Genomic DNA, 18,554 nt, shown 5'->3' on the forward strand with positions numbered 1-18,554 from the left:
ACTGCACAGTACCACTTCTCCTGTCCTGTATACTGGGTGTAATCCTCACTATCTGTATTATTCTGTATATATACACTGCACAGTACCACTTCTCCTGTCCTGTATACTGGGTGTAATCCTCAGTACCTGTATTATTCTGTATATATACACTGCACAGTACCACTTCTCCTGTCCTGTATACTGGGTGTAATCCTCAGTATCTGTATTATTCTGTATATATACACTGCACAGTACCACTTCTCCTGTCCTGTATACTGGGTGTAATCCTCAGTATCTGTATTATTCTGTATATATACACTGCACAGTACCACTTCTCCTGTCCTGTATACTGGGTGTAATCCTCAGTGTCTGTATTATTCTGTATATATACACTGCACAGTACCACTTCTCCTGTCCTGTATACTGGGTGTAATCCTCAGTATATGTATTATTCTGTATATATACACTGCACAGTACCACTTCTCCTGTCCTGTATACTGGGTGTAATCCTCAGTATCTGTATTATTCTGTATATATACACTGCACAGTACCACTTCTCCTGTCCTGTATACTTGGTGTAATCCTCAGTATCTGTATTATTCTGTATATATACACTGCACAGTACCACTCCTCCTGTCCTGTATACTGGGTGTAATCCTCAGTATCTGTATTATTCTGTATATATACACTGCACAGTACCACTTCTCCTGTCCTGTATACTGGGTGTAATCCTCAGTATCTGTATTATTCTGTATATATACACTGCACAGTACCACTCCTCCTGTCCTGTATACTGGGTGTAATCCTCAGTATCTGTATTATTCTGTATATATACACTGCACAGTACCACTTCTCCTGTCCTGTATACTGGGTGTAATCCTCAGTATCTGTATTATTCTGTATATATACACTGCACAGTACCACTTCTCCTGTCCTGTATACTGGGTGTAATCCTCAGTATATGTATTATTCTGTATATATACACTGCACAGTACCACTTCTCCTGTCCTGTATACTGGGTGTAATCCTCAGTATCTGTATTATTCTGTATATATACACTGCACAGTACCACTTCTCCTGTCCTGTATACTTGGTGTAATCCTCAGTATCTGTATTATTCTGTATATATACACTGCACAGTACCACTCCTCCTGTCCTGTATACTGGGTGTAATCCTCAGTATCTGTATTATTCTGTATATATACACTGCACAGTACCACTTCTCCTGTCCTGTATACTGGGTGTAATCCTCAGTATCTGTATTATTCTGTATATATACACTGCACAGTACCACTCCTCCTGTCCTGTATACTGGGTGTAATCCTCAGTATCTGTATTATTCTGTATATATACACTGCACAGTATCACTTCTCCTGTCCTGTATACTGGGTGTAATCCTCAGTGTCTGTATTATTCTGTATATATACACTGCACAGTACCACTTCTCCTGTCCTATATACTGGGTGAAATCCTCAGTGTCTGTATTATTCTGTATATATAGACCGCACAGTACCACTTCTCCTGTCCTGTATACTGGGTGTAATCCTCAGTATCTGTATTATTCTGTAAATATACACTGCACAGTACCACTTCTCCTGTCCTGTATACTGGGTGTAATCCTCAGTATCTGTATTATTCTGTATATATACACTGCACAGTACCACTCCTCCTGTCCTGTATACTGGGTGTAATCCTCAGTATCTGTATTATTCTGTATATATACACTGCACAGTACCACTTCTCCTGTCCTGTATACTGGGTGTAATCCTCAGTATCTGTATTATTCTGTATATATACACTGCACAGTACCACTTCTCCTGTCCTGTATACTGGGTGTAATCCTCAGTATCTGTATTATTCTGTATATATATACTGCACAGTACCACTCCTCCTGTCCTGTATACTGGGTGTAATCCTCAGTATCTGTATTATTCTGTATATATACACTGCACAGTATCACTTCTCCTGTCCTGTATACTGGGTGTAATCCTCAGTGTCTGTATTATTCTGTATATATACACTGCACAGTACCACTCCTCCTGTCCTGTATACTGGGTGTAATCCTCAGTGTCTGTATTATTCTGTATATATACACTGCACAGTACCACTTCTCCTGTCCTGTATACTGGGTGTAATCCTCAGTATCTGTATTATTCTGTATATATACACTGCACAGTACCACTTCTCCTGTCCTGTATACTGGGTGTAATCCTCAGTATCTGTATTATTCTGTATATATACACTGCACAGTATCACTTCTCCTGTCCTGTATACTGGGTGTAATCCTCAGTGTCTGTATTATTCTGTATATATACACTGCACAGTACCACTTCTCCTGTCCTGTATACTGGGTGTAATCCTCAGTATCTGTATTATTCTGTATATATACACTGCACAGTACCACTCCTCCTGTCCAGCAGAGTGAAGGCAGATAGCCGTAACGTACATGACTGAGGCAGTGATAGATCCAGGAAAGGGTTAAGGAGTAAGGGATGGGGGGTTTTACCTAAGGAATGTGGTGGTGGGCGAGCGAGCAGGAGGAGAGACGGGGGGGGGGGGCAGGGGCCATATAAGAAATAGGTCCCATGTTAAGGTGTCATTCCTTTGTCCTGGACTCAAAGACTGAACCAGCAGTATGGATGTCTTGCTGAAGAGCGTTCAGGCCGCGGCTTTGACATGTAGGCCCGAATGGATTCAGGCCCAGCTAGACGAATTGCTGAAGAGTGCCCGGGATACAGCATCTGTCCCTTCTGAACTTTCTGAACATCAAACTCTAAGAAGATCAAGACCTCCTGAGAGACTAACTTCTGAAATGGCCAATAGGACTCACAATAGGATCATAAGTCCTTCCGTTACTTCTAGGAAAAGAGCAAAGCGCAGCACGGCCTCTGATCCTGCTTACAAACCAGGAAGGAAATTACAGTAGAAGAATAACAAGGGACAGAGAAAAGAGCCCGACCATCTAACCAGAGAGACACCAAGAAGTGCAAGGAGAAAGTCCGGCTCTACTGAGGTGCCAGCCAGAGAAGCAGCCACACAAGCTACAACTGACGTGACCACAGCCCACCATGAATCCTTAGAACTTCCTCAACAAACTTTGTATCATTCTAGAGGACATCATACGGCCTTACCCCAGGAAATGAACCAACACGGGGGGACGGGCTTAGGACACACAACATTTCCGGATCCGGGTTCTCATTACACGAGGAGTGGTAGGAATCCAAAAAGACAACTGCGCAAAAGTACTTTAACCAGACAAAGACTTCTTCGGCCGGCTCAGGATGTGAGTCAGGCAATAAATCTACAGCTACAAGACTCAGAAGAGATTCCAGACAATGACTATGACACAGATAACGACTCCCCACTAGAGGGCAGCAGCACGCAGCACTTCAATAATGGAGGGGCTGTAGAGACTATAACTAATACGTCACGGACGGCTGGTCAACCTAGGACGCAGCCAGGTATTGGTGAGAACACTTTTTCTTGTCCTATATCTAGTGTAACAACACCCGTAATGAATCCAGTGGGCGCAGTTGGGGGTACAGGTCCCGGCAATGTAGGATGGGATCTTAATTCAGTAGTACAGCAATTAGTGTCAGGGGTTAAGGAGGCTTTGAGTCAGTCTAGCTTACCCATAACCTCTTCTCCTATTGCTGCATGGTGCGGGAATGGTCGCCGGACATCGGAGGTGGTAAGTCAGGCGTGTGCTGATCCAGAGACACAGGAGGACGCAGTAATTTCACAAGGGGTTACATTATCTGATGCAGCAAAAGGAGAATTATATGTATGTTTTGAGGGTCCTCTAGGAATTCATTTGAAACAGGAGGTTAGGGAGAAGATTTGGGCCGACGAATATGTGGAAATATTTTCATTATTGCCCTTAGAAAAATATAACTTGGATAGAGTAAGGTTTGATGAGAGGAAAAGAGAGGAACAAGAAAGACGGTATTGTCTCATCCCCCAAACATTTAGCAATTGGTTCCATGCCTTTGCCATATTAGCAAGTGTAATAGGCCAAAAAACTCCTGAACATTGCTCTGCCTTATTTTGTTACATGAATTCTATCGGGGAGGCGCACCGTGCGTATGGAGGTTTAGCATGGCTGCGCTATGATGAGCAGTTTCGCCAACGAAAGGCTGGTCGCCAAGGGATTCGTTGGAATCACAAAGATATTAGTTTATGGATGCGCCTCATGACAGCGCCACGTGGGGTTAATCAGCCCTTTCAGGGCTATGTCGGCAGATCATCAGCAATCGGATTGTCGGCAGCAAACAGAAAAGGTTGCTGCTGGCAGTTCAATGATAGCCAGTGCAGATTCGGAAACACATGCAGGTACAAACATGAATGCAGCTTCTGTAGTGGAAACCATAGCCTATCAAAATGCTTTAAACGAAATAAAACCCCAACAGCAGAGATTAACCAAAAAGGGGGAAACCCCAATTAGACTCGGGGAGATGGTGGGCTATCTAAGCAGGTACCCAGATAGAAAAGCAGCACAATTGCTGGGGGAGGGTTTCTCAGAAGGTTTTAAGATCCCATCTACTTCAGGCCCATTAACCTGTTCTCGTAACCTTGCTTCAGCTTATACATATTCTCACATTGTCTCCACAAAACTAAACAAAGAAATTGACCTGGGCTGCATGGCAGGCCCATTCCCCAAAATGCCAATAGAAAACTTAAGGGTCTCTCCATTGGGGGTGGTCCCAAAGAAGGAAGCCAATAAGTTTAGGCTGATCCATCATCTGTCCTTCCCTCATGGAAGCTCAGTTAATGATGGAATCGATCAGGAACTTTGCACAGTCTCGTATACTTCATTTGATACAGCGATTGCATGGGTTCAGAAGTACGGCAGAGGAGCTTTAATGGCAAAAACAGACATTGAAGCTGCCTTTAGACTCCTACCAGTCCATCCAGAAAGCTTCCATCTCTTGGGTTGTCAGTGGCAGGGAATGTTTTATGTAGACTGGTGTTTACCCATGGGCTGCTCCATCTCATGCTCCTTGTTTGAATCATTTAGCACATTTTTGGAGTGGGTAGTAAAGAAGGAAGCCGGCGTGCGTTCTGTCCTGCATTATCTAGATGATTTCCTATGTATTGGTCCACCAAAGTCATTTGTTTGTGCTTCATTATTGGCAGCGATTCAGTCGGTTTTTAAGTGTTTTGGAGTACCGTTAGCATCAGATAAAACAGAAGGCCCGTCTACACTTATCAAGTTTTTAGGAATTTTGATTGACAGTGAAGCAATGGAGTGCAGATTACCGGATGACAAGGTCAGTGATCTGCTGGAGGCAGTCAGAGAAGCTAGATCTCACCGTAAGATCAGATTAAAGGATCTACAATCGCTGTTAGGGAAAATGAACTTTGCGTGTCGCATTATTCCAATGGGTAGAGTTTTTTGTAGGCGCCTAGCTGCAGCTACCTCAGGCATAACCTTTCCACATCACTTTGTGCGGCTGGCTAGAACATTAAAGGACGATCTGGCGGTATGGGAACAGTTCTTAATAGAGTTTAATGGGAGGTCATTGTGGATCAGACCACCGGTTTCAAATTTTGATCTAGACATCCACACTGATGCAGCGGGGTCAACTGGTTTTGGTGCATATTGTTCGGGACAGTGGTGTGCAGATAGGTGGCCAGAGAGTTGGAGAAACAATGGGTTAACACGAAACTTAGTACTCCTTGAATTGTTCCCCATAGTGGTTGCTTGTGAAATTTGGTACAATATTTTCCAAAACCGAAAAGTGAGATTTCATTGTGATAACTTGGGAGTTGTAGTAGTCATCAACAAACAATCAGCTTCTTCCCTGCCTGTTGTTACGTTGCTGCGTCATCTAGTGCTGCGCTGTTTAAAGTCACATTGTCAGATTACAGCTGTGCATGTCCCCGGTGTTTGCAATTCTGTGGCTGATGCTCTGTCTCGTTTTCAGTGGGACAGATTCCGTTCGTTAGCCCCGATGGCAGAGGTACAAGGCAAGAAGTGTCCGGATTTTCTGTGGTCACTGCCAGTGACACCGCATACGCTCTGATAGAACGGTCTGTGGGTGTAAGCACATGGCAGAGGTACCAGTCAGCATGGAGGGAATGGGAAGACTTGTGTGCTCTAGTGGCACATGATGCCAGTGTACATGACAATGTTTCCTTGTTGTTATTTTACATTAGCAGGGCCTTTGTGGATGGTACTTCATTGTCCAGTATTGATAGTAAAATGTCTGGATTAGCTTTTTGGTTTAAGTTGCACGACTTCACTGATTACACAAAGCATTTTTTAGTTAAGCAGGCCCTAAAGGGTTACAGGAAAAGTTGTAAGAAGACCAGAGATAAACGGCGTCCGATTTCTTTCCAGTTATTGCAGCAGATACTGAGTGTACTAGGCCGAGTCTGGAGCAGTCCCTTTGAAGTGTTTCTCTTTAGTTGTGCATTCACACTGGCCTTTTTTGGCGCTTTTAGAATCAGCGAGTTGGTGGCGAGTAGCTCCACCAGAAGTGGGGGTCTACAAGCCGAGGACGAGCATCAGTACACAGACAGAGGGGGTCTACAAGCTGAGGACATGCATCAGTACACAGACAGATTAGAATGTTTTCTGGCAAAGTCAAAAACTGATCAACAGGGTAGAGGAAAATGGATCACATTGTTTCCTTTAAGCGGGTCCAGGGCCTGCCCGGTCATCTGTTTTAGAAACTATGTCTCAAGAAGGCCAAATATCCAAGGTTCATTACTAATTCATGAGGATTGTAAGTCATTGTCACAATTTCAATTCACAGCAGTTCTTAAAAAATGCCTGACAATATTGGGAGAGTCTCCAAATGCATTCACTTCACACTCATTTAGGATAGGAGCAGCCACAGAAGCTGCTAGATGGGGCTTAGGGCCTGACATAGTTAAAAAAATCGGGAGATGGGAATCGAGCAGATTTAAGAGTTACATTCGATTACATTTATTATAAATGGCGTACATGTATATATATGTGTACATTGTGGTAATCTTATAGTAGTTGTGTCTTCATTTAGACAATTGTGTGATAATTGTGTTTTTGTTTTTTGTTTTAGCTGAACAGCAATGCCTGGTTTGGATCATGGGACATTCATTTGTTTTTTGGGGGGCCTTACGTGCAGCAGTCAGGCCTAATGGCAAACAGTTGGGGTTGCCCAGTTCCTTGGCACGGGTGACATGGATAGGAAAGAGGGGAATGCAGTGGCATCAGCTGTTAAAAGAAATCCAGTATCATGTGGAGTTCTACCGCCCCCCGGACGTCTTACTTATCCATTTAGGTGGTAATGATTTAGCAATAAGAACATCAAGACATTTAGTTAGGAACATAAAGCTTGATATGTTGAATTTATGGAGGTCTTACCCAGAAACAGTGGTGGTCTGGTCGGATATAGTAGCTAGACAAATGTGGAGAACAGCGCGATCAGTGGCTCGCATCAATAATACAAGGATAAAGGTTAATAAAAAAATAACAAAATTTGTGTTGGAAAACGGAGGGGTGGCCATACGTCACCAGATGCTGGAAAATACAAAGGAACATTTTTGGAGAGATGATAAGGTACATCTTAATGACATTGGCATTGATATATGGATGTTGGGAATACAAGAAGGAGTAGAACGAGCCATTAAGTTGTGGAGGAACTCACTCTTGTAAGGTGTCACAAGAGCGAGTCTTGGCGGGATGTGGTTGTTTAAACCCCCTCTTTGTTGGTTGGAGAATTATGTTTTTAATGGGGTCCCTGGGCCAGAGCTCAGCGGACAGTGGAATATGGGTCCCTGGGGAGGAGCTCAGTGGACAGTGGAATAGATGGGTCCCTGGGGAGGAGCTCAGCGGACACAAGGAAAATGATCAAGGGGTATACCCAGATTCCCCCTTGAGCTAGGTGTACACGGCGGAGGGGGATATGGGGCTGGGATTTATAACAACCACATCTCTGGGCCGATAATCTTGTTTTTTCTTATTGATGTTTTTTCTTATTAAAATAAAGGGCTGCTGTGGCCAAAATTTTAATCCATGTCACGCAGTGTGTGGTGTCTTATTTATTAGATTACCAGGAGCGCAATTCACTAGTCCATCAGTCATGTATACTGGGTGTAATCCTCAGTATCTGTATTATTCTGTATATATACACTGCACAGTACCACTCCTCCTGTCCTGTATACTGGGTGTAATCCTCAGTATCTGTATTATTCTGTATATATACACTGCACAGTACCACTCCTCCTGTCCTGTATACTGGGTGTAATCCTCAGTATCTGTATTATTCTGTATATATACACTGCACAGTACCACTCCTCCTGTCCTGTATACTGGGTGTAATCCTCAGTATCTGTATTATTCTGTATATATACACTGGACAGTACCACTTCTCCTGTCCTGTATACTGGGTGTAATCCTCAGTATCTGTATTATTCTGTATATATACACTGCACAGTACCACTTCTCCTGTCCTGTATACTGGGTGTAATCCTCAGTATCTGTATTATTCTGTATATACACTGCACAGTACCACTTCTCCTGTCCTGTATACTGGGTGTAATCCTCAGTATCTGTATTATTCTGTATATATACACTGCACAGTACCACGTCTCCTGTCCTGTATACTGGGTGTAATCCTCAGTATCTGTATTATTCTGTATATATACTGCACAGTACCACTCCTCCTGTCCTGTATACTGGGTGTAATCCTCAGTATCTGTATTATTCTGTATATATACACTGCACAGTACCACTTCTCCTGTCCTGTATACTGGGTGTAATCCTCAGTGTCTGTATTATTTTGTATATATACACTGCACAGTACCACTTCTCCTGTCCTGTATACTGGGTGTAATCCTCAGTATCTGTATTATTCTGTATATATACTGCACAGTACCACTCCTCCTGTCCTGTATACTGGGTGTAATCCTCAGTATCTGTATTATTCTGTATATATACACTGCACAGTACCACTCCTCCTGTCCTGTATACTGGGTGTAATCCTCAGTATCTGTATTATTCTGTATATATACACTGCACAGTACCACTTCTCCTGTGCTGTATACTGGGTGTAATCCTCAGTATCTGTATTATTCTGTATATATACACTGCACAGTACCACTTCTCCTGTCCTGTATACTGGGTGTAATCCTCAGTATCTGTATTATTCTGTATATATACACACTGCACAGTACCACTCCTCCTGTCCTGTATACTGGGTGTAATCCTCAGTATCTGTATTATTCTGTATATATACACTGCACAGTACCACTTCTCCTGTCCTGTATACTGGGTGTAATCCTCAGTACCTGTATTATTCTGTATATACACACTGCACAGTACCACTTCTCCTGTCCTGTATACTGGGTGCCCTCCTCAGTCTCTGTATATATACACTGCACAGTACCGCTTCCCCTGTATACTGGGTGCCCTCCTCAGTCTCTGTATATATACACTGCACAGTACCGCTTCCCCTGTATACTGGGTGCCCTCCTCAGTCTCTGTATATATACACTGCACAGTACCACTTCTCCTGTCCTGTATACTGGGTGCCCTCCTCAGTCTCTGTATATATACACTGCACAGTACCGCTTCCCCTGTATACTGGGTGCCCTCCTCAGTCTCTGTATATACACTGCACAGTACCGCTTCCCCTGTATACTGGGTGCCCTCCTCAGTCTCTGTATATACACTGCACAGTACCGCTTCCCCTGTATACTGGGTGCCCTCCTCAGTCTCTGTATATACACTGCACAGTACCGCTTCCCCTGTATACTGGGTGCTCTCCTCAGTCTCTGTGTATATACACTGCACAGTACCGCTTCCCCTGTATACTGGGTGCCCTCCTCAGTCTCTGTGTATATACACTGCACAGTACCGCTTCCCCTGTATACTGGGTGCCCTCCTCAGTCTCTGTATATACACTGCACAGTACCGCTTCCCCTGTATACTGGGTGCCCTCCTCAGTCTCTGTATATACACTGCACAGTACCGCTTCCCCTGTATACTGGGTGCCCTCCTCAGTCTCTGTATATACACTGCACAGTACCGCTTCCCCTGTATACTGGGTGCCCTCCTCAGTCTCTGTGTATATACACTGCACAGTACCGCTTCCCCTGTATACTGGGTGCCCTCCTCAGTCTCTGTATATATACACTGCACAGTGCCGCTTCCCCTGTATACTGGGTGCCCTCCTCAGTCTCTGTATATATACACTGCACAGTACCGCTTCCCCTGTATACTGGGTGCCCTCCTCAGTCTCTGTATATATACACTGCACAGTGCCGCTTCCCCTGTATACTGGGTGCCCTCCTCAGTCTCTGTATATATACACTGCACAGTACCACTTCTCCTGTCCTGTATACTGGGTGCCCTCCTCAGTCTCTGTATATATACACTGCACAGTGCCGCTTCCCCTGTATACTGGGTGCCCTCCTCAGTCTCTGTATATATACACTGCACAGTCCAGCTTCCCCTGTATACTGGGTGCCCTCCTCAGTCTCTGTATATATACACTGCACAGTCCAGCTTCCCCTGTATACTGGGTGCCCTCCTCAGTCTCTGTATATATACACTGCACAGTACCGCTTCCCCTGTATACCTGGTGCTGGTTCCTCGCGGTCCCCTGTGGTTTCTATGTATAGGCGGTGGAGGATGTGGCACTGTGCGGTGAGGTCGGGCGGATGATGATAACGTCCTTGTTTTCCGTGTTTATGGAGACGAGGATGATGATAAATATTTACGGGATGCGCGGCCTCGTCCTCGGCTCTGACTTCTGCTTCCTCGTCCTCAGGGACTTTGCGCTCAGTGACAAGCCATGGAGGAGTCCCGCGAGTCCGGACCGGAGCGCGCCGCCGTCTCCATCGCCCTGCTGGCCGGATTGCTGGGATTGCTGTACTGGTGAGCGGCTCCGTGCGTCTGTATACCACACACAGTTATGTGTATATATGTAACCACCGTGTAATCCTCTCTATTACCTCCATATCGTGTATTAGTAATACTGCTACACGGTGTTCAAAGATGACCTAATACCACCCCATAGTGACTCAGGAAAAAGCTGCTATACAATGTCCAAATAATATCATTACACAATGCTACGTCATACCACCAGATGGTTTACTAATAATGCTGTAATACAGCGCCCATGTAATACCGCACATAAAATCCACATAAAATAAACAGTACTGAGATACTATCACCATAAAGGACCATATAGTGCCGCCACATAGTGTCCAAATATTACTGCCCTCAAAATACACTTACAAACAGATCAGTGGCCAAAGATTTCAGCCATAAAGCAGCTGTGGTGCGAGATATGGGAACGGCGAAAAGGGAGGAGGGGGAAGATGGACACCCCGTGTCTAGGGGAGGGGGAGATGGTGACCCCTGACCAAACCTTCCACTGGCCCCTGCCTCCCCTGATGTCTATAGATAGGGTCTGCACCTATGCGCCGAGCAGGATACCGGACGCTGAACAGGGCTCTAGGTAATGAATGGGAGGGATGAGCGCTGGTCAACCCCACGAAGCTCTGAGGAGCACACACAGGGGGAAGCAGATAAACAGCAGCAGCTGAAAGGAAAAGATCTCAGCAGGGTCCTAAAGGGGAAAAGAGTAAACCCTAACAGAGGAGACTCACAAACCTCCGTTCACACCACAGATGAAAGGATGGAAAATCAAGGAGCTGTTTGTGCAGCAAAACGCAGCGACCGTCTGCAGCCGGGCACCACAGGGCTGTCTGTCAACCGTGACAGCAGCTACATGATACCCCCATAGCATGTCTAAATAACAGCACTATACAGCGCCTACATAATAGTGACAGCGTCATATTATTAGCAGCATACAGAGGCCACTGCCCACACAAAAAAGTCTCCAAAAATACTGTTATACAGCGCCCACATGATATTGCCATGGAGTGTCTAAAGGTTACTACCAAAAACTTTACATAAGTCACATAGTGTAACATACATCCAATTTTTTACCTCTACATAATACCGCGCAAATGCAAATAATAACATACAGAATGCACATAATACTGCCACATGGTGTAACATATAGCACAATAATACTGCCATATAGTGTAACATATAGCACAATAATACTGCCACATAGTGTAACATATAGCACAATAATACTGCTACTTACTGTACTTCAATATATAACACAATAATAACAGAATAATACTGCCACATAGTGTAACAAAGAACACAGTAATACAGCCACATAGTGTAACAAAGAACACAATAATACTGCCACATAGTGTAACAAAGAACACAGTAATACAGCCACATAGTTACATATCGCACAGTAATACTGCCACATAGTGTAATATATAACAAAATAATACTGTCCCATAGTGTAACATATTGCACAATAATACTGCCTGATAGTGTAACGTATAGCACAAAAATACTGCCACATAGTGTAACATATAACACAATAGTACACAATAATACTTTCCCATAGTGTAATGTATAGCACAATAATACTGCCCGATAGTGTAACGTATAGCACAAAAATACTGCCACATAGTGTAACATATAACACAATAATGTGTATGTATATCCCAATCATGGCCCTATATTGGTATATATGGCCCGATCCTGTCCCCCTCCTGGTATATTTGGCCCCATCATGTCCCCATCCTGGTATATAGCCCCATCCTAGTATATGTTCCCATCCTGGTCACATACTGGTATATAGCCTCATCCTGGTATATATCCCATTCATGTCCCCATCCTGATATATAGCTTCATCATGTCCCCATCCTGGTATAGATGGCCCCATCATGTCTCCATCCTGAAATATAGCCTCATCCTAGTATATGTCCCCATTCTGGCTGCATACTGGTATATAGCCCCATTTTGGTACATGTTCTCATCATGGCCGCATCCTGGTATTTAGCACCATCCTGGTATATATCCTCATCATAGCCCCATCCTGGTATATAGCCCCATTATGCCCCATCCTAGTATATAGCCCCATCCTGATATATGTTCCAATAATGTCACAATCCTAGTTTATAGCCTCATCCTGGTGTATGTCCCCATCCTGGCTGCATCCTGGTATATAGCCTCATCCTGGTAATTATGATCCTCAGCATGCAGTGGCTGCAATGTATTTCAGCTGGAAGCACACCCACATCCAGCTAAAACAAGTGCTGGGGTCGATGGGCCCCCTGCACCCCCGGGCCTCTTTGTGGTCGCAATCCCTGTGACCATGATTGTTACACCCCTGCTGATGTGGTAGCCTTGTTGGGACACGGTGGTCGTCCACCAACCATCCATTACTCCATCCATCTCAACCATCCAGGGTAGCCGACACTCATCAGTAAAGACTGTAGAATTAGTCCTCATGTCTGTCTGGGCACATGGCCACCGTTTCTGCTTATGATCCCTTTTAGGAGCGGCCGTATAGTAGGTTCATGCACATCTGCAGCCTCTGGACGTTCCTTCACCTTGAGATTTGTGGATTTGAGGCGCCAGCCACTTCAGATACCTGTTTGCTGCTTTGTAATGAGATTTTAGCTGCTGCTCTCTTAATCCGATTAATTTGTCTGGTAGAAACCTTCCTCATTATACTTTTATCTGCCAAAACCTATCTGTGCTGTGCTTCTGCCACAACTGTCTTCACAGTACTATAAGGCTCACTCTGAAGTTTTTGTGAAATATGTAATGTTTTCATACCTTTAAGGGGCACCCCATTGTTACAGGGATTGATTCTGTCTCTCATCACTGTGTCTGGATAAAATCTTTCGCATCTATCTTCCATCTCCATCTTATATCCAAAATACTGGTCATCTCTAACATAAACTTGAGGGGATCACACTAGAGGAGCGGGTTATTATTATTATTATTATTATTATTATTTATTTATAGAGCACCATTGATTCCATGGTGCTGTACATGAGAAGGGGGTTACATACAAAATACATGTACAAGTTACAGTAGACAGACTAGTACAGAGGGAAGAGGGCCCTGCCCTTGCGGGCTTACATTCTATAGGATTATGGGGAGGAGACAGTAGGTGGGGTGTAGGTGGGGCGGCAGCTCCGCACGGTGGTGGGGCGGCAGCTCCGCACGGTGGTGGGGCGGCAGCTCCGCACGGTGGTGGGGCGGCAGCTCCGCACGGTGGTGGGGCGGCAGCTCCGCACGGTGGTGGGGCGGCAGCTCCGCACGGTGGTGGGGCGGCAGCTCCGCACGGTGGTGGGGCGGCAGCTCCGCACGGTGGTGGGGCAGTGAGGTCATTCAAGGTTATAGGCATTTCTGAACAGATGAGTCTTTAGGTTCCGTTTGAAGTTTGCAAGTGTAGTAGATAGTCTGACGTGTTGAGGCAGCGAGTTCCAGGAGACTGGGGATGTTCGGGAGAAGTCTTGGAGTCGGTTGCATGAGGAGCGAATGAGAGAGGAGGATAGAAGGAGATCTTGGGAGGACCGGAGATTACGTTTTGGAGTGTAGCGAGAGATTAGTTCAGAGATATATGGAGGAGACAATTTGTGGATGGCTTTGTAAGTCAGTATTAGTAGTTTGAATTGGATACGATGGAAGATTGGGAGCCAGTGAAGGGACATGCAGAGAGGAGAAGCGGGGTGGTAGTGAGGCGAGAGGTGGATCAGTCGGGCAGCAGCATTAAGGATGGACTGGAGAGGGGCGAGCGTGTTAGCAGGGAGACCACATAGGAGGATGTTGCAGTAGTCGAGGCGGGAGATTATGAGAGCATGCACTAGAATTTTTGTAGATTGAGAATTGATGAAGGGACGGATTCTGGAAATATTTTTGAGTTGAAGACGACAGGAGGTGGTGAGGGATTGAATGTGTGGTATGAAGGACAAGGCAGAGTCAAAGGTCACTCCGAGGCACCGAACTTTGGATGCTGGGGAGAGCGTGATGTTATTTATTGTAATAGATAGATCAGGTAGAGAGTGTAGGGGAGATGGAGGAAAGATGATCAGCTCAGTTTTGGCCACATTGAGCTTTAGGAAGCGAGAGGAGAAGAAGGAAGATATAGCAGATAGGCACTCTGGGATTCTGGACAGCAGAGAAGTGACATCTGGACCAGAGAGGTAGATCTGGGTGTCATCGGCATATAGGTGGTACTGGAAGCCATGGGACTTTATGAGTTGTCCCAGGCCAAATGTATAGATAGAAAAAAGTAATGGTCCCAGGACAGAGCCTTGAGGGACACCAACAGAGAGAGGACGGGATGAAGAGGTTGTGTGGGAATGGGAGGCACTAAAAGTGCGGTTGGAGAGGTATGAAGAGATCCAAGAGAGGGCGAGGTCTCTGACACCGAGGGAAGAGAGGATCTGTAATAGGAGGGAGTGGTCAACAGTGTCAAAAGCTGAGGATAGGTCTAGAAGTAGGAGTACAGAGAAGTGGTTGTTAGCTTTGGCAGTAAGTAAGTCATTTGTGATTTTAGTCAGGGCAGTTTCAGTGGAATGATGTGGACGGAAGCCGGACTGTAGGGTGTCAAAGAGAGAGTTAGAGGAGAGGTGGGAGGAAAGTTCAGCATGGACGTGCTGTTCCAGGAGTTTTGAGGCGAATGGGAGTAGTGATATGGGGCGATAGCTGGTAGTAGAGGTTGGGTCGAGGGAAGGTTTCTTTAGGATGGGTGTGACTGTTGCATGTTTAAAGGCAGAAGGGAAGGTACCAGTTGTTAGAGATAGGTTGAAGAGATGGGTTAAGGCTGGAATTAGGATAGTGGTGAGGTTGGGGAGGAGGTGGGTTGGGATGGGATCACGTGCGCAGGTGGTGAGGTGTGCTTTTGAGAGAAGATGTGCAAGCTCTTCTTCGGTGATAGTGGAGAGGAAGTTTATGGGGGAGGAGCAGTGGTCAGTTACATGAAGGGGTTGTGGTGGTTCAGCAGAAAAGACCTGTCTGGTTTGGTCGATCTTTTCTTTGAAATATGTGGCAAATTCTTCTGCGGAAATGAGGGAGGTTGGAGGGGGCAGTGGTGGGCGAAGGAGGGAGTTGAAAGTATTGAAGAGCTGTTTGGGGTTGTGTGTTAAAGAGGATATGAGGTTTCTGAAGTAATCCTGTTTAGCCGAGGTAAGGGCCAAGCGAAATGTGTGAATTGCATTTTTGAATGTGGTGAAGTCTTCCTGGGAGTGCGTTTTCTTCCAGCGCCGCTCTGCAGCCCTAGACACTTGCCGTAGTTTTTTAGTGAGGCTGTTGTGCCAGGGTTGTCTATTGATTTGTCTCACTCTGCCATGCACAAGAGGAGCAACTGAATCAATAGCTGATGTGAGAGTGGCGTTGTAGAAAGTGGTGGCACTGTTTGTGTCGTGCACTGAAGATATGGAGGACAGTGGTAGGATAGAGTCAGAAAGGGTATGTATGTTGACGTGTGCGAGGTTTCTGCGAGGGTGTGATACGTGTTGGACAGGAGGGGCAGGTGAGGAGGACAGGGCAGAGAAGGTCAATAGATGGTGGTCAGATAAGGGGAGAGGGGAGGTAGTGAGGTTAGATAGAGAGCAGAGACGGGTGAAGATAAGGTCTAATGTGTGTCCATCTTTATGGGTGGCAGAGGCGGACAACTGAGTTAGACCAAAAGATGAAGCAAGGGAGAGTAGTTTGGAGGCTGCTGACTGGCGGGTGTCAGTGGGGATGTTGAAGTCACCCATGATAATAGTGGGAATGTCAGCAGAGAGAAAGTGTAGAAGCCAGGCAGAGAACTGGTCGATAAAGGAAGTGGTAGGGCCTGGGGGTCTGTATATGATGGCCACTTGGAGGTTGGAAGGAGAATAGATGCGGACAGAGTGCACTTCAAAGGAAGGCAGGACAAGGGAGGGTAAGGGTGGGATTGGATTAAAGCTGCAGTTGTTAGAAAGAAGGAGGCCCACTCCTCCACCTTGTCTATTGCCAGGGCGAGGAGTATGGGAGAAGTGAAGGCCACCGTAGCACAGCGCAGCAGGGGAGGCAGAGTTGGATGGTGTCAGCCATGTTTCAGTGATGCCCAGAAAGGATAGATTGCTAGAGGTAAAGAGGTCGTGAATGAAGTGCAGTTTATTACAGACGGAACGGGCATTCCACAGCGCTCCAGAGAGAGTGGGCGGTGGAGTGGGTGAGAGGGGGATGGGTTTTATATTGGAGAGGTTGCGGTAGTTACTAGTAAGGGTGGAGCGATAGGGGGGTGGTAGAGAGGAGTGTCCCATCTGGGGAGGTCCAGGATTGGGAGATATGTCACCAGCAGTGAGGAGAAGTAGAGAAAGAGAGAGCAGGTGGGAGAAGGAGAGTGCACGGCATGGTCTGCGTGTTATTAACCCCTTCACCCCCGGCCACTAAAACACCTTAATGACCGGGCCATTTTTTGCAATTCTGACCAGTGTCACTTTGACAGGTTATAACTCTGGAACGCTTCAACGGATCCTGGCGATTCTGAGATTGTTTTTTCGTGACATATTGTGCTTCATGTCAGTGGTAAATTTAGGCCGATATTTTTTGCGTTTATTTGTGAAAATTTAGGAAATTTGGCGAAAATTTTGAAAATTTCGCAATTTTCAAACTTTGAAAATTTATGCCCATAAATCTGTGAGATATGTCACACAAAATAGTTACTAAATAACATTTCCCACTTGTGTACTTTACATCAGCGCAATTTTCGAAACAAATTTTTTTTCCGTTAGGAAGTTAGAAGGGGTCAAAGGTCATCAGCAAATTCTCATTTTTCCAACAAAATTTGCAAAATAATTTTTCTAGGGACCACATTACATTTGAGGTGACTTTGAGAGGCCGAGGTGACAGAAAATACCCAAAAGTGACCCCATTCTAAAAACTACACCCCTCACACTGCTCAAAACCACATCCAATAAGTTTATTAACCCTTTAGGTGCTTCACAGGAACCAAAGCAATGTGGAAGGAAAAAATGAAAATTTTACTTTTTAACACAAAAATGTTACTTTAGCCATAAAATTTTCATTTTTACAAGGGAGAAAAGAGAAAGTACACAATACAATTTATTGTGCATGTTCTCCTGAGTACGCTGATACCCCATATGTGGTAAAAATCAATTGTTTGGGCGCACGGCAGAGCTCGGAAGGGAAGGAGCGCCATTTGAATTTTTGAACGCAAAATTAGCTGCACTCATTAGCAGACGCCATGTCGGGTTTGAAGACCCCCTGAGGTGCCTAACCAATGGAGCTCCCCCACAAGTGACCCCATTTTGGAAACTAGAGCCCTCAAATAATTTTTCTAGATGTTTGGTGAGCACTTTGAACCCCTGGGGGCTTCACATAAGTTTATAGCGTTGAGCCGTGAAAAGAAAAAAAATTTTTTTTACCACAAAACGGTTGCTTCAACTAGGTAGCTTTTTTTTTCACAAGGGTAACAGGAAAAAATGCACCATAAAATGTATTGTGCATTTTCTCCTGAGTACGCAGATACCTCATATGTGGTGGAAATCAAATGTTTGGACACACAGCAGTGCTCGGAAGGCAAGGAGCGCCATTTGAATTTTTGAGTGCAAAATTAGCTGCACCTGTTAGCGGACGCCATGTCGGGTTTGAAGACCCCCTGAGGTGCCTAAACAATGGAGCTCCCCCACAAGTGACCCCATTTTGGAAACTAGAGCCCTCAAATAATTGTTCTAGATGTTTGGTGAGCACTTTGAAC

General features: G+C 45.2%; 1 protein-coding gene across 1 annotated transcript in view; it reads left to right on the forward strand.

Moving 5' to 3' along the window:
• LOC142301777 (thromboxane-A synthase-like) overlaps positions 1-18,554 on the forward strand; it is a 61,054-nt gene that overhangs the window by 27,627 nt on the left and 14,873 nt on the right. Inside the window, exon 2 of the mRNA XM_075342796.1 lies at positions 10,740-10,846. Coding sequence (XP_075198911.1) covers positions 10,764-10,846 — 83 coding nt within the window. The 5' untranslated portion in view covers positions 10,740-10,763. The remainder of the gene's footprint in view (positions 1-10,739; positions 10,847-18,554) is intronic.

Source organism: Anomaloglossus baeobatrachus, chromosome 4 (assembly GCF_048569485.1).
Source record: "Anomaloglossus baeobatrachus isolate aAnoBae1 chromosome 4, aAnoBae1.hap1, whole genome shotgun sequence".
NCBI lineage: Eukaryota > Metazoa > Chordata > Amphibia > Anura > Aromobatidae > Anomaloglossus > Anomaloglossus baeobatrachus.